Source organism: Gastrolobium bilobum, unplaced genomic scaffold (genome assembly GCF_033153095.1).
Source record: "Gastrolobium bilobum isolate Gb01-03AN ecotype WA unplaced genomic scaffold, APGP_CSIRO_Gbil_v1 utg909, whole genome shotgun sequence".
NCBI classification, from domain to species: Eukaryota; Viridiplantae; Streptophyta; class Magnoliopsida; order Fabales; family Fabaceae; genus Gastrolobium; species Gastrolobium bilobum.
In genome coordinates, this window is record NW_026895707.1 from 1,345,512 (window position 1) to 1,360,019 (window position 14,508).

Below are 14,508 nucleotides of genomic sequence, written 5' to 3' on the forward strand. Positions count from 1 at the left end.
TCAATCATACAATTGAAGTGAAAGTGTTGACTTCTGAGTCTGATATATGAATATCTATACAACTTGCCATTTAGACCTTGGATTTGATGATAATAAATAACAAATGACTCTCACAAGCACCATTATTGTTTATCTGTCTGAGAGCAACAAGAAACATATCTGATATACATTGATGAGACAATTGGGCTTACCCTTATTTTATTTTGAATAGCCTGGGATTAAATAATCTTTAACTAGACCTGAGGAAAGATGCACCACACCTTGTTCTTGTATCTGGAAGTCCAATGAACAATTCAGTCTCCACATCTGTACTTGGACTACTTTCTGCATAGGGTTGAGGTTGATGTTCTCTCTGATCCTTTGTTGCTGGCTGTGGAAAGTTACCATGCTGCAGAGAATTTTGGTTTTAAGTTTTCATTCTAACTGAAAGATCTGTAAAAACAAGTATGCAACAAATATCTGCAAACTAAGGGAGACAGTTTTAAGTTTGAGACCAGAAGGTGAAGTTCAAGATTTCCATTAGGAAGACTAAAAAATGTTGCAAATAAAATGAGCTATAAGGCACAAATAAATTCAAAAATCAGTAACTTCACCTTCTTAGAAAGCCTGGAATTTTCAGCAACTAGGACATTTTCCTGATTTTTATTAGAAACACATTAGTCAGAATCTTTTTGACTTTATGCTAGCTAGAAACTTTTCAATGTTCAGAACTCATGAAGAAGGAAATGAACTTTGATGCATTTTTTTTTCTTGGCACGTATCTGGAAAGCACAGACACACGGAAATTTTCAAAATTTTGCGTGTGGGACACGTGTCCGACACGGACACGCTCAGACATGCGGTCAATATTTCGGGACACGCGGTCAACTCTCCGACACGTTTTTCCGACACGCAGTCAATTTTTTTGGACACGCGGTCAACGCGCAGACACGTTTTTTTTTTAATCTTAATTTTATTTTATTAACTAAATATAAAAAATAATTTATAAATTAATTTTTTTCTATTATGAAATTTAATCATATAGGTTCATCACATAAAAATATAGCTGTTTTTTACGGCCGGTTCGCAACACCTGACGCCAACCCTCCTCCTTTATCCTGGCTTGGGACAGGCCATGCATGCAAGCACACATGGGCAGAGTTAAAGGGCCCAACCGGGTTCGAATCGGTGAAAATCATTATTTATGGGCTAGATGAGCAAGGTAATAAATTGGCTTAAGGTAAATCACATTTTAATGGAGTGAGATATAGATTGGCGGACAGTATGTCTTAGAAAGGAATGGAGAAAAGCTATAAGTATGGTGGAGGGTTAGACCCGCTGTTATTCCTATGTTCCAGATGGTCCTTTTTTTAGTCTTTTTCCCCTTCATTTCCCCCACTTCTTCTTGTCCCTTTCTTTTTTACTTTTATTTATTTATATATACATATATTTTTATTTCATTTTATTTTATTTTATTATTTTATTTGTGTATTTTTATTTATTTATTAATTTTTTTATTTTTTTATTTTTTAATTTTTTTTGTTACTTTTTTTCAACCGTTTTGTATCTTTCATGTGGGTTCATCTACCACCGACCCCAATTAATTTGGGATAAAGGTGTTGTTGATGTTGATGTTGTTGTATTATGAAATTTAATATGAAAAATTAACAAAGTACGAAAAATTATTTTTATTTATATTTATGTTATAAAATTTAAATATTTGATTAGTTATATAACTTATTATAGACTCTTATATTATATATATTAAAAAATTTATTTAATATCAAAACGTGTCCCAACGTGTCGACATTTGACATTTTTTAGAATTAACGTGTCGTGTCATGTCGTGTCTCGTGTGAGTGTCCGTGCATCATAGGTATGTATCATGAACTAAGAATGATATAGAAGTAACTAATGCAATATCACATTCATTCAATTATATAGACAGCTTACCCTTTCTTTTAGTTGCTTAATTTGTTCCTTGAAAATCTGAGTCTGGAGAATAGAAAGTTGAGTTTCAAATATCAATAGACATCGAAATTTTAAAAGTAAAAATTCTATAGGCTTGTTGATCACGCTAACCTTTCTTGCTCGAACATTGCTTACACTCCTCTCCAACTGTTGTTCTATCTGTTGCAGTTCTTCAATGGAGCAAGACCCCAAATCTTCTCCCATGAGTTTCCTGAGGGAATGAAATTACAAATGCAACATATTCTTTCACTGTGATGAGTGAGTGAAGTTAAATAATGAATGTGAAGAATTTGTCAACATGAATACAAATTCAAGAAAATCTTTAACCGTTTTGAAGCTTCAAGGAGGTCAATGTTCTTCATCATGCTTGCTGCTTCTTCCTTCAAATGCTGTAATATATTAGGCAATTTCACTCAAACTTCAGAATTCTAACTTGAACAAGTGTCTATGATAAGCAAATATAAAAAGGTAATAGAAATTTAACAGAACTCCAATTAACCAATTCCAACTCATATCAACGCTAAAGAACCATTTCAATCCAAAAGCTTAAGCTGTTGGGTGATATTACATTAATGGTTCACGGTGCATTAGGCTCAGCCTACATGTACTAAAAACTCTACAATATTCAATTATTTTAATTAATAGAATGAGAACAGTGAAGATCGAACTTATGACTACTTAGTCACGTTGGCTCTGATACCATATAAAGAACCATTTCAAATCAAAAACTTAAACTGTTGATTAAGGTTACATTAATGGTTTTATATCTCTAATAACAACGTTTAAAATGTATATATTTACAGGGATAAATGAAGATGAAATTGTTAAAGTCTGGCAGTCTGCTACTACTTGCATCGATCTAAAAAAACATTAATCTAGAAATGCAAGGAGGCATGAATTTAGGTACTATACTTTATGTAATTAAACTAAGTCGTGTGAATTGTGACCTTCTAACTTTGTAACTTACGATATCCAATTCCTCTATAAATGGAGGTAGGTGTACTGATCTTCATATACTAAGACTTGAATATAATTAGGTCAATTTTTTCCCCAAAATCTCTCCCTACCGTATTCTAACAAAAAAGCACTGGAAATGTTTCAAGAGTGAGAGCATGGAGTTTAAGGTATTATGATTTCTACGGATAATTATTTCTGCAAATCCTTTTTACTAATTAATGTGCTAATTGGTTATCATGACATATGCTATATATAGTTCTTCTTCCCCCGGTACACCTTGCAATTAGTCCTCGTAAACATGTTTGGCAAAAAAAATCCATCAAATGGATGCAAACAATACCATAACTGAGAAAGAAACACCCTTAAAATGAGCTCACTAAACTTCAACTACATACACAAGAAACATTGAGAATTCAGCAAATTACCATGATTCTTTTGCATCTTTATTTTGGATATATCACCGGTTCGATTACCCTACTAATCCAGTATGAGTAGTGTCGGATCTATAATAAGAGGCGCCTCTCCTAATACCGTTTTCTCTATTCCCAGACGACTCAAATTGGAGACCACTAGTTAAAGAAAACGAAATCCTTGCCACTTGAGCCAATGATAGTTGGTTTTCCATCTTAATTTATTTTTGCTAAAATATTAAATATTGCACTTAATTAGGTAAAAGGAACACCTATTTTTTACCTTTCAATAGCAACAACTTATGTCATCATCACGTAGCTGCCTAACTAACCCCTCCCAAATATATATATATATATATAGATATATATATATAGAGAGAGAGAGGCAAAATGATTTCTGTTCAGGATTCGCGTGCGGGTCCTTTTTTTTTTTTTAAACGCCGTGGGACTTACTTTTCTGTGTCAGCTGTAGAGAGTGTTATCTACGGCGACTGCAGAAATAATAAACCCATATATAAATATAAATAAAGAGGAAAGGGCTATATAGTATAGACTGAGTTACCCATTTTTGAATAATTGGCAAGCTAAATAATACTATTTGTATAGCAATGCCAAAGTTAGTTAAAAAAAATCAATCAACGGAAAGAAGAACAATTATTTAGTTTGGTCATGGAAGGAACACTAAAAAGGCTCATGCATTTTTGTCTTACATGAAAACAAGCAACCAGAAAAAAAAAATATATATATATATATATACACGAGCAAAAATAAAAAGCATATGTTTTTTCATCAGCATGAGTACAATCATATAACAATATATCTAAATACTAGATAATGAATAGGAATGCTTATTGAATATGGAAGAAAGACAAGAAGAGGTATAACCTGCATAGATCTGAATGCTGTTGGAGTATTATCCCTTGTATGCCTGCGGTATCGTTCAATTGTCTGCTGCATGCTGCATAATTAAAGCCAATATATTATTACTTAAGTCTGGTTAGCTGATCCATGGTCAAAATATTAAGTAAATAAGCACTTGCTTAAAAAATGAGAAAATGGACAATGGCATGATCAATGTCATCTCATGTTTATGTTTGACAACAAACTGAGAAAATGAAAATGGGAAGGGAAAAATTAAATTTTATTTTAGTTCAAATGTAATATAAAAAGGAGAAACTAGAAAGGAAGAGAAATGTGAATGTGTGTCAAATAGACCTTGAAAAAGCTTACGATAGATTAAATTGAGGATTCATCCAAAAGGTCCTCGAGGAGATATCTCTACCCACCCATCTCATAAACACTATTATGGAATGTGTCATCTACGGAGTTTCAAATTCAGTGGAATGGAGCGCTCACAAACAACTTCAAAGTATCAAGAGGCATAAGACAGGGGGATCCCATCTCCCCTAATCTTTTCGTTCTTTGTATGGTGAAGCTCACACACTTGATAGCAGATGAGGTTTCTAGAGGAAATTGGAAGCCAATAAGGGCAGGTAGGAAGGGCCCTCTAATCTCACACCTAATGTTTGTTGATGACCTGGTTCTTTTTGCAGAAGCATTTGAAGACCAAATACAAATAATTATGAGGTGCCTGCAATGCTTTTGTAAGCTCTCAGATCATAGAATCAGTGAGTCAAAATCCATCATCTATTTTTCAAGGAATACTCCTGAAAACATAGTAGAACAAATCTCCCAAATGTGCAGGTTCAAGAGGGAACGTAAACTTGGAAGATACCTGGGTTCAAGGATGAAGCATGGACGTGCCAATTTGGATCATTATTCAGATATCTTGCAGAAAATCCATAATATAAACTGAAAGGCTGGAAACAAAGTTGTTTATCCTTTGCTGGGCGGGTAACTCTTACGGACTCTGTGCTCTCAGCAATCCCAGTTTTTAATATGCAGCACCAATTTCTGCCCATCTTAATCACAAATGAAATTGAGAAACTACAAACGACAATTCATTTGGGGAGATCTCAACAGTGGACGAAAACTACATCATGTTGCTTGGGATACCATATTCCAACCAAAGTCAATAGGAGGCTTAAATTTCTGAGAAAATATTTTCCACCATCTAAAGCCACAAAGACTAAAGAAGAGATTGACTCCTCGCACAAAAGGAAGGAGAACATTTATTCCAAGCTTGGGCGAGCCTTAAGAGATTATGCAAAAAATGGCCAGATCACCTTCCTGAAGATTGGCATTTGACTCGCACTTTCTACACTAGGAAACTTAGATCTAGCAGTTGGAAGACCGCTTTACACTAGGAAACCCGAAGAAGCTCTAGCGCTAATCGAGAAAGCGGTTTATGATGAATATCAGGCACTAAGGGCCCAGCCAATAGTCGAACAAGAAGCTAAAGAGGAGTCATCTATTCTAACTAAAGATGACTGTATAGAAAATCCTCTCGTCATGCAACCACAATAAGAAACCCTCTCCAGATGGGAGAAGGCACTCTTACGTCTGACTGAAGTGGAGATATCGTTTAAGCAAGAGATGAGATCTTTATTCAAAACTCAAGAGGCATCCATTGGAGATCTTGAACAACTCATTGCAGACGTTGAGGAAAATTCACACTTGAACGATCTAGATGTGGAAAAAGCTACAGAAGAATTCAAAACCGAGGAGGAATCTACTGCAGAAGAAGAATCATACATCGGGGGGTATTTTGAAGTAACGAAAGAGCAAGTGAATAAGATAATTATTGAAGAAACTCCCTCTCCAATAGAGATCATCGTCCTGCAGTCCTATGATGAAGTAATAGAAATTGTGGAGTATGGAACTGAATAAGATGAAAACTATGAGAAGCTAAAGATGAGATTTTGAAATGAGCAAGAATGTGAGGAAGCTGATCTTTTGATTTCAACTGAGGCATTCAGTGAAAGAAGCACTGGCATTCCTGATCCCATTATAGACATGCATGTTGAGCAAACTTTATATGATATTGAGATCAATTTGAATCAAAGGTCGACGACCTTATTGGAGAAAATGGGAATAAAGCATATTAGGTCCGCGAACATGAATCTACAATTATCCGATCGCTATATTCAAGTGTTAGTTAATATTGCTGAAAATGCCCTAGTGAAAGCGGGCAACTTTACATACACAGAAAGTTTTGTAGTCATTGATATGGATGAGGACCCCGCTATTTCCTACTTTTTGGAAGAACCAATTTTGGCCACTGTAGCTATAGTGGTATATTAGCAAAAGAATGAGGTGATTCGTGAAGTGGATGAAGACCAGATAAGTATTTTTGCTTTTGCAATTAATTCTCCATCACTTACATTCTTCCCATCAAATTTACATGCCCAATTTGTTGACGACAAAGGAGGTGGAAGAACAAGACTCGAGAATCCTAATATATTAAGAACTAAAAGCAAACCCAAGGTTAAAATAAAGAAATCCAAGAAGATGACTATGACCAAGGTAACAAAGTCAGCTTTGGTTCTTTGCTACAAACCACCTTCATCATCTGTCAACGTCAAGCTAATGACGTTAAACAAGCGCTCGTTGGGAGGCAGCCCAACAGATTTCTTGCTTTCATTTAATTTCTATGATAATTTGAGTTTTTATTTTCATTTTGTTTTTTATCTTTTTATTTTATTTCTTTAGTTTCATTTTTCGATCTCTATGGTGATGTGTTTTGACAATTTTCTGATGCTACTATTTACTAATTATTGCTATAACGTGCTCTGCTATGTTGTTGCGCAGTTCCATCATGTTGATTTTTATTGCTTCAACTTATTGCTGAGGACAATAAATTCCTAAATATGAGAATGAGAGCGCACCACCATACAGTAGCAGTCAAGATCCCTGTCGAGCGTTAGATGCAAAATTTTACTGGGAATTTTCTTTTCAATTTTGCTCTTATTTTCTCCTCTCTTTTTTTTGTTATTATTTCCTTCTCTTGAATTGACTGTTGATAAGAGTTAAGGATTGTGCCAATGTATAATTAATAGGGAATTAGTGAATTAATTCATAGTGTGAATACTTGTATTTATTTTGATTTTGTGAATAAGCTCTTATTAAGTGGGTCTAAAAATTAGCAAGAACACTTTATTTCAGTTTAAGTGATTGAGAGAAAGCATAGTTAACTGAATTGCACACCTATAGCTGTGAGGTTTTTGAGCCTAAGCATAAAATTTCTTTTCGGTGTGCACTTCACTGTTGGAAATACTCTAGAACTTACTTTGTTTCTCCTTGAGATGGTTAATTGCATGCACTTTTGATCTGATTAAGGCATCTTATTTTTTGTTTTAGCTACTTGGCCAGATAGCCACCCATTTTGATATCCTTTGTTTAGCCCCTTTAAGCCTAAGCATATTTATTATTGAATAACCTATTATTTTAATTAGCCACTCCACACACACACATCTACCTTAGATAGGATTAGAATTCAGAATTTTCATGGTAGGATATAAACATGAGCAATATACTTTGTGATGCTTAGTGGAGAAAAAGGAAGTTATAAGAGTTGAGCAAAAACAAATGTTTGGAAAATGGTGAATAAAAAAATATTAGTTTATGTTACCCCTTTGAAATTATGTGCAAAAAAAAGTATCAATATATATATATATAAAGAAAAATGAAAAAAAAGTATTGGGGTTGAAAAATAAAAATGCTTAAAAAGAAAAGGAAGAAAGGGGGAGGAAAGGATTGTATGTTAAAATTATTTACACTTATACCATGATCCTTCTGTAACCTAATTCTTTAGCCCTATTTTCCCTTGATTATCCTACCTTTTGTGACTTCTTGATCTTCTCTGCATGTTAATTGATAGTGGAGAATGAGAATATGAACAAGCCTACGGTAGTATTGATTCAGTGAAGGTTTGAGTGAAACACTTACCCCTTAAACACTTGAGTGATGAGTGAATTGATATTTCCAGTGAGGGGTGTGTTTAGATTCAGTTTTCTATGCTCAATTTATAGATCTCTTGCTGTGGTTTCTTGACTTGTTTACTTTTGAAAACTGTTTGATTGGACGCTTGTTCTTAGAGTTTTGTTGTTTCTGTTAAGTCTGATCACTATGAACTGAGTACAATAATTCATACTTTTGCATTTTCCCTTGTTCTTAGCTTAATCCATTGTTGGGAACAACAATGAGTAAATCTGGGAATGATTTAATAGATGTCAAATACACTATGTTTTTAGATGCTAAAATATGGTAAATATCATTGTAAATGGTTGAGAATATAACATTTTTTGTCAAATGCAAAAGATTCTCAAGTTTTAATGTTTGGACAAGATATTAACTTAAAAACATATTGATTTCAGGTTTAAATTGTTAAATTAGAACATTAGAGCCAAGTGAAAGCTAGAAGGAATTAAAGCAATACATATGGAGCAATGATTTAGTGAAGATCTTCCTGAAGTTGTCTTTCGAACAATTTTTCACATCGAAGATGATGGATTTTGATCTCGTAATTTTCATAGAAGTTGTAGATCTTTATCTTATCTTTCGAATGAGACCAATATCACATCAATTGGATGAGTATAGCTCAAGTTATGCCCAAAAACTGAAACAATATTTTTGCTGTCGAATTTACTCGCTGGCTTGCTCGCTTAAGCGAGCAGCCCAGCGAGGACATCATATTTGCTTACTGAGAAGCTCTCTTAAGCAAGCAACTTAGGGAGAAGTGACCAAATTGAAGGCCCACAGGTATTTTCATTAAAAAAAGATGTATATGGTTCTTTTCATTCATTCTGGGACAACTTTTGCACGAATGACTGCAACCTACGAGAAGGAAAAGCTCTGTTATAGACCTGAGGAGGAGATCAAAGCTTCACCGTGGAGATCAACGACTAACTTTTCTATAATTTTCTTTAGTTTTCTTTCATCTTTTGCCTCAGTTTTCCTGATTATGTCTGGCTAGGTTTTTATGTAGTTAGGAATAGATGAAACCTTTAGATTCTTGATGATATCTTTTTCTTTCTTGTAATTTGATATTCAATTCTATGTTATGCAATTAATTTGTTTTCCCACAACTAGTTTTATTTATGAACTGATCACTCATAGATAAACACATGAATCTTACATGACAATAAGAATGTTGATGTCTTGATTCCGATTGATTAATTGCTCGTGTTTGTATGATCTAGGCATAGGTTTACGGATTCTATGACGTGTGATTCTTGCTCTTAATGCTTGCTCTAGGAAAGATCACTAAGGGATTAGGGTTTTGAATAGAGTAAAGGATTAAATTACCAAGGAATTATGGTTTAATTAATTATGAAAGAATCGTCAATAACATGAGTTGAATGTTAGTTATAGGAAATGATAGATTCATTAGGATGAAATTGGGGAAATCAACACCCTAGATACACTTTTGCATATTTGATTAGTTGCATTCTTGATTATTTTTATTGGTTCTTAATCTTGAAAATTAAAAAATTTATTTTTATAATTCTATTTAATTAATTTAAAATCATATTCTCAAGAAAACCTTAAAGATCGCCCCAACTTTGGTTGCGTAGATAAGTTAGTGCTTGGTACATCAATCCTCGTGGAAACAACACAACTTTGTTACTTGTACAACCAGTGCAATTGCCGTGATCGCAACACTAAGCATCTTGCAATTGGGAACGAGGGTTATCTCTTAAATCAACTTCCTGAACAGACTTGGGAGGATAACACAATAAAAGCTCACTTGCCTCGAACTAGAAACCTTTTTATAGTAAATACCAAAATCTGTATGAGTCCTAATGGGCCCAACTAATTCTATTTTGAATTTGTGTCTCTTCATCCTTTCCAGAAATTGTGACTCTCACACTTCGAACTCACTATCCTTTCTACTGCTATTTGAAACTTGATTATAGTGAATTCATATATGCATGTCATGCTTGACTTTGCTCTATTTTATCCCTAAGTGATTTGCACTGTATACTGGCACAAAAGGATATAGAAGGTACTTGGAAATAGGGGTGTTCATCAACCGATCCAAACCGATTCAAACCGCGGTGACTGAACCGATAACCGAATAAACCGAAAATCAAAAAACCGAAAACTGATTAAAAACCGCAAATTTTAATTGGATTGGATCGGTTTTTGGATGGGTTGATGAAAACCGATCCAATCCAAACCGATCTAGTATATTAATTTTCTTCTACCTACTTGGGTATTTTCTTAATCCAAGCTTAAAAATTTCTAAACCCAAGACCCATTAACCCATCAACTAAAATCAAGAAAAAATGTAGTCATATCTTATCAACAAAATTTTATCTTTGTAGAGCTTCATATCTCATTGCCAAAATTAAAAAAATTATATTATAGTTTACTTATGCTTTTGTATTTCAAAAAAAAAATTACAAAGCCAATATATACAAAAGACGTTATTTGCACAATAATCATGAAATAAATTTTAGGATTTTCAAAAAATCGAAAACCGATCAAATCCAAACCTAAAAAAATTAGATTGGATCGGATCGGATTTGAAAAAAAATCAAAACCGAATGGATGATTATATGATCAAACCGAAGAGATTGGATCGGATGATTTTTGCTTCCAAAACTGATCCAATCCAGACCGCGAATACCCCTACTTGAAAACACATAATCTATATGCATTCGAACAAATGCATTCTTTGTTAAGTGTCTTTTGGCATTTTCATTACTACGTTACTGAACTTTTTGACAACCCTAGCCCGATTAAGGATGGTTGAACTACTTAGATCTTTTTCTAGCATATCACAAATCAAACCCTAGCCAAGGCTGAAAGTTCGAATCCCCACTACTCACTATTCCAGCTGGAAGATCTAGCTTCGTCTATCTATGCTAAATTTTATTTTTCAAAAAAACCTATATCACTTAAAAGTTATTATATGCTCATAACACTCATTTAATCGTAATCTATTCCAACGATAAAGAGAATATGAACAACAAAAGCATCTATATTTAATTACTTATATAATAAATATGGTTTTCAAAGTTTTTACATATAGTGTTGTACAGCAACAACACTCTCACACATCACTCTGAGTAACCATTGACCAGAACTTGATTTACTAAATATTATAGACCTCAAGTTGACAAGAAAAGTGTGTATTTTCGACTGTAATGTTGAAGTAGAAGTTCCGATTATAATAATGTAAATGAAAGTACAATTGTTATTCTTGGAATGAGGTTAGTGTGTGGGCTCTTGTATTTTTTGAAGTTAACCCAACCTTAATTATTTCTTTGAGATGAGTTGGCTCCTTTTGGTATCCCCACAAGTTTTGACTCTTTGAGCTGGTTATTAGACTAATTCGGAGTGCGGACCGAGTCAGGGATGAAGATATTTAAACACCTCCCAAAGTGGCATGTGGGGATCGAACCGAAGCTCTTTCCTTTTCATTTACTCAGCTTCCTTGCTACCAACTGAGCTACCACCATTTGGTATGGCCTCTTGTTATACTAAAATTTTTCACTTACTCAACTCTTTTACTTCCAACTGAGCTACCGCCATTTGACGTTGCCTCTTGTTATACTAAAAGCTGTGGTGATCACACTGCACATTATTTCATGGAACATCACAAGCTCCTCTCTAATAGAGTTTACTCACTTTGTTCGATGATAAAAGTAGGTTCCGACCCTACAACTTCTTAAACCAAAATATAATATACATTGATCAGAATATATTATAGATGGAATCAAATCATCATTATGTGGTGCAGGTCACACTTGCACACTTGCTCTCTTTGTCTCTCTCTCGATCTTTCCCCATCTCATGAACATTGTATATATGTCAGTGTTTGGTACATATGATGCAACACTAACCTACATGTGATAGTTCTTTCTTTGCTCTACTGAGGGAACCAGGTACCTTACATCATTTTACCCTTTCGTAATGTTTGGTTTGGGAGGTTTGGTACCATTTAATTAGGTTAAAACTATTTACTAACATAATCTCATCTTTGATACGAGCCTAATAGAAGAAGCCAGAAAAAGTTACAAGCTCGTGGCCTACCCATAAATGTAAGAATTTGTTAGGCGTTAAACAAAGGATAGGATTAGGTAAAAACACTACAATCAAATATGCCATTTAATGTCATGAAATATCTACAAATACTTCCCTAAATCACTTGTAGTGAAAAAGAAGATACAAATTCATCATTTCTTTTCCCTAGAGGACTGAATTGCTTAGCTCCTTGTGCACCAAGGGCAAACACAATACACAAAGCTCCCCAACTTGCAAAAATAGGGGTAGGGTCGATTTTACACAACTTACCCTCGCATATTTAAAAAAGTCTTGAAAAAAATAAATAATAATAATAAGAGGTATGTTATACTTATAACATTTTTTCCTATACAATCACTTTATTTCAGTTAGATTAAAATCAAATTAACGGCTCTTATTTGATATTATTTTGTAACCGTTAATTTGATTTTTATCGAACAATAAGGAAAATGATTATATGCGATGGTAAGAAAAAATAGGTGGTAAATATAACCTCCATATAATAATAATAAGTAAGAACAAATAAAACTAGATCCTATCCATTAATGTAATTTGGTGTTTATGATGAGAATCTTGAATTCTTGACTATACATATATGATGTAAAAGTATCTACATGTATATATCTAAGCGTGCCTGAAATTTACTATGTAAAGAATCAATTCAACCCAAAAGCTTAAGCTATTAGATGAGGCTATATCTCAACACGCTCCCTCACACGAGAGTCCACTGGGCTTGAAGAGTGGACAATGCACAAGCCCACCTACCTGTGCGAAGAAAGAAATTCCACTAGAAAGAAAGTAGAGGGTGGTGAGGATCGAATTCAGTATACCGAGGCTCTGATACCATGTAAAGAACTAATTCAACCCAAAAATTTAAACTATTGGGTGAGGTTACATTAATGATTTTATATATTTTAAGATACTATCTCAAAAAATAAAGGAATCCTTGAATGTAGAGGATATAGCTAAGATTATGAGATGTAGATGCAATCATACAATTAGTGAATAAGAAAATATGAACACATCTGAGAATGGTGAGATGTACAGGATAAGTACCTGGAGCTTGCAAATTCATAAAGCTTCCCTCTTGTAGAGAAGACGATAAGAGCAATCTCAGCATCACACAGAACTGATAGCTCAAAGGCCTTCTTCAGCAACCCATTACGCCTCTTTGAGAAGGTCACTTGCCGGCTTGTGGCGTTCTCTATACGCTTCATTTGAGTTTTTCCTCTCACCATCTTTTATTCTCTGTGGTGAATCATCATCAATACCCCACAAAAAATGTATGAAATTAGAATAAATGCTTATATAGAAAAATGAAGCAAAGTTCAATACATGGTCAAAAGGGTCCTCACCAAATAGGATGAACCCAAAAATTAAGGCTTCTTATGATAGAATGAAGACACAGAAACTTATCTAAGGAACCATTGAAACCAAAAATGCAAAAAAAAATAAAAAATTAAGGGTGTGAAATTAATATGAAGGATGAAGATTACAAAGGAATGGGAAGTTAATGAAAAAACAGAAGGAAAAAAAAAAAAAAAAAACCAGATCACTTACATACAGATTTCAATGAAAAGAAAGAGGCTGTCAAAGTATATCTCAGAGATGGGTTTTTTTTATTTATAATTTATTGATATACAATGAAGTTAGAGGAAGTAGATTTGCACCAAATAGGAAAAATCTAAGAAAATCTCTGAGACTTTGCATAAAAGAGGAAAGCAAAATAACTAAATAAGGAAGCAAATGAGAGTTCAAAGACGAAAAAAGAAAACTCAGCACTCAATAAATAGAACGCTGGACAAAAATGGAATGGTGCATAACTAAAGTAAATTTAAGATACAAATGTAAAAAATAAATAAATTTTGTCAATTATACATGACTATCATTTTAAATTTATTACTCTTATTACTTAATTAGTTATTAATTGATCAATTTGATATTAATAGTTTAAAAATAAAAAAAATTAACTGTCATTTATTTTAAATTGATTCAACAATAACGAATTAGATAATAAAAATAATAAATTTAAAATAATAGTAAGAATAATCTTTCCAAATAAATTTTGTATCTATTTTGCTTTTTATACCTATTACATAGGTGGAATTCGTTCAACATTTATGCATATTTATGAAGTGAGAGACACAGAACCCTGATCATGAAAATTTTAAAATAAGAGATAATAAATTCCCGAATTTTATATATCTTTAACTAAGAGATAAGCATATACCCACCTTTCCTTGTTCATGCACCTGAT

The 14,508-nt window shown here is 33.5% G+C and overlaps 1 protein-coding gene across 1 annotated transcript; it reads right to left on the minus strand.

Moving 5' to 3' along the window:
- Positions 1-13,929, minus strand: LOC133292361 (MADS-box protein SOC1-like). The gene is made up of 8 exons (XM_061490770.1): positions 13,812-13,929; positions 13,308-13,499; positions 4,203-4,275; positions 2,278-2,339; positions 2,062-2,161; positions 1,933-1,974; positions 594-635; positions 1-388 (listed from the first exon to the last, which is right to left on the minus strand). Exons 2-8 carry the CDS (start codon positions 13,487-13,489, stop codon positions 230-232), a joined length of 660 nt encoding a protein of 219 aa, XP_061346754.1. The 5' UTR covers positions 13,490-13,499; positions 13,812-13,929; the 3' UTR covers positions 1-229.
- Between the last annotated feature and the right edge of the window lie 579 nt (positions 13,930-14,508).

Excerpts from the sequence above, each read along its gene's own strand:
- LOC133292361 (XM_061490770.1), bottom strand. The coding sequence starts at position 13,489 with ATGGTGAGAGGAAAAACTCAAATGAAGCGTATAGAGAACGCCACAAGC. Across the intron at positions 2,162-2,277 it reads CTCCTTGAAGCTTCAAAACG|GAAACTCATGGGAGAAGATT; the intron begins GTTAAAGATTTT and ends TCATTCCCTCAG. Across the intron at positions 389-593 it reads ATTCCAGGCTTTCTAAGAAG|CATGGTAACTTTCCACAGCC; the intron begins GTGAAGTTACTG and ends AATTCTCTGCAG.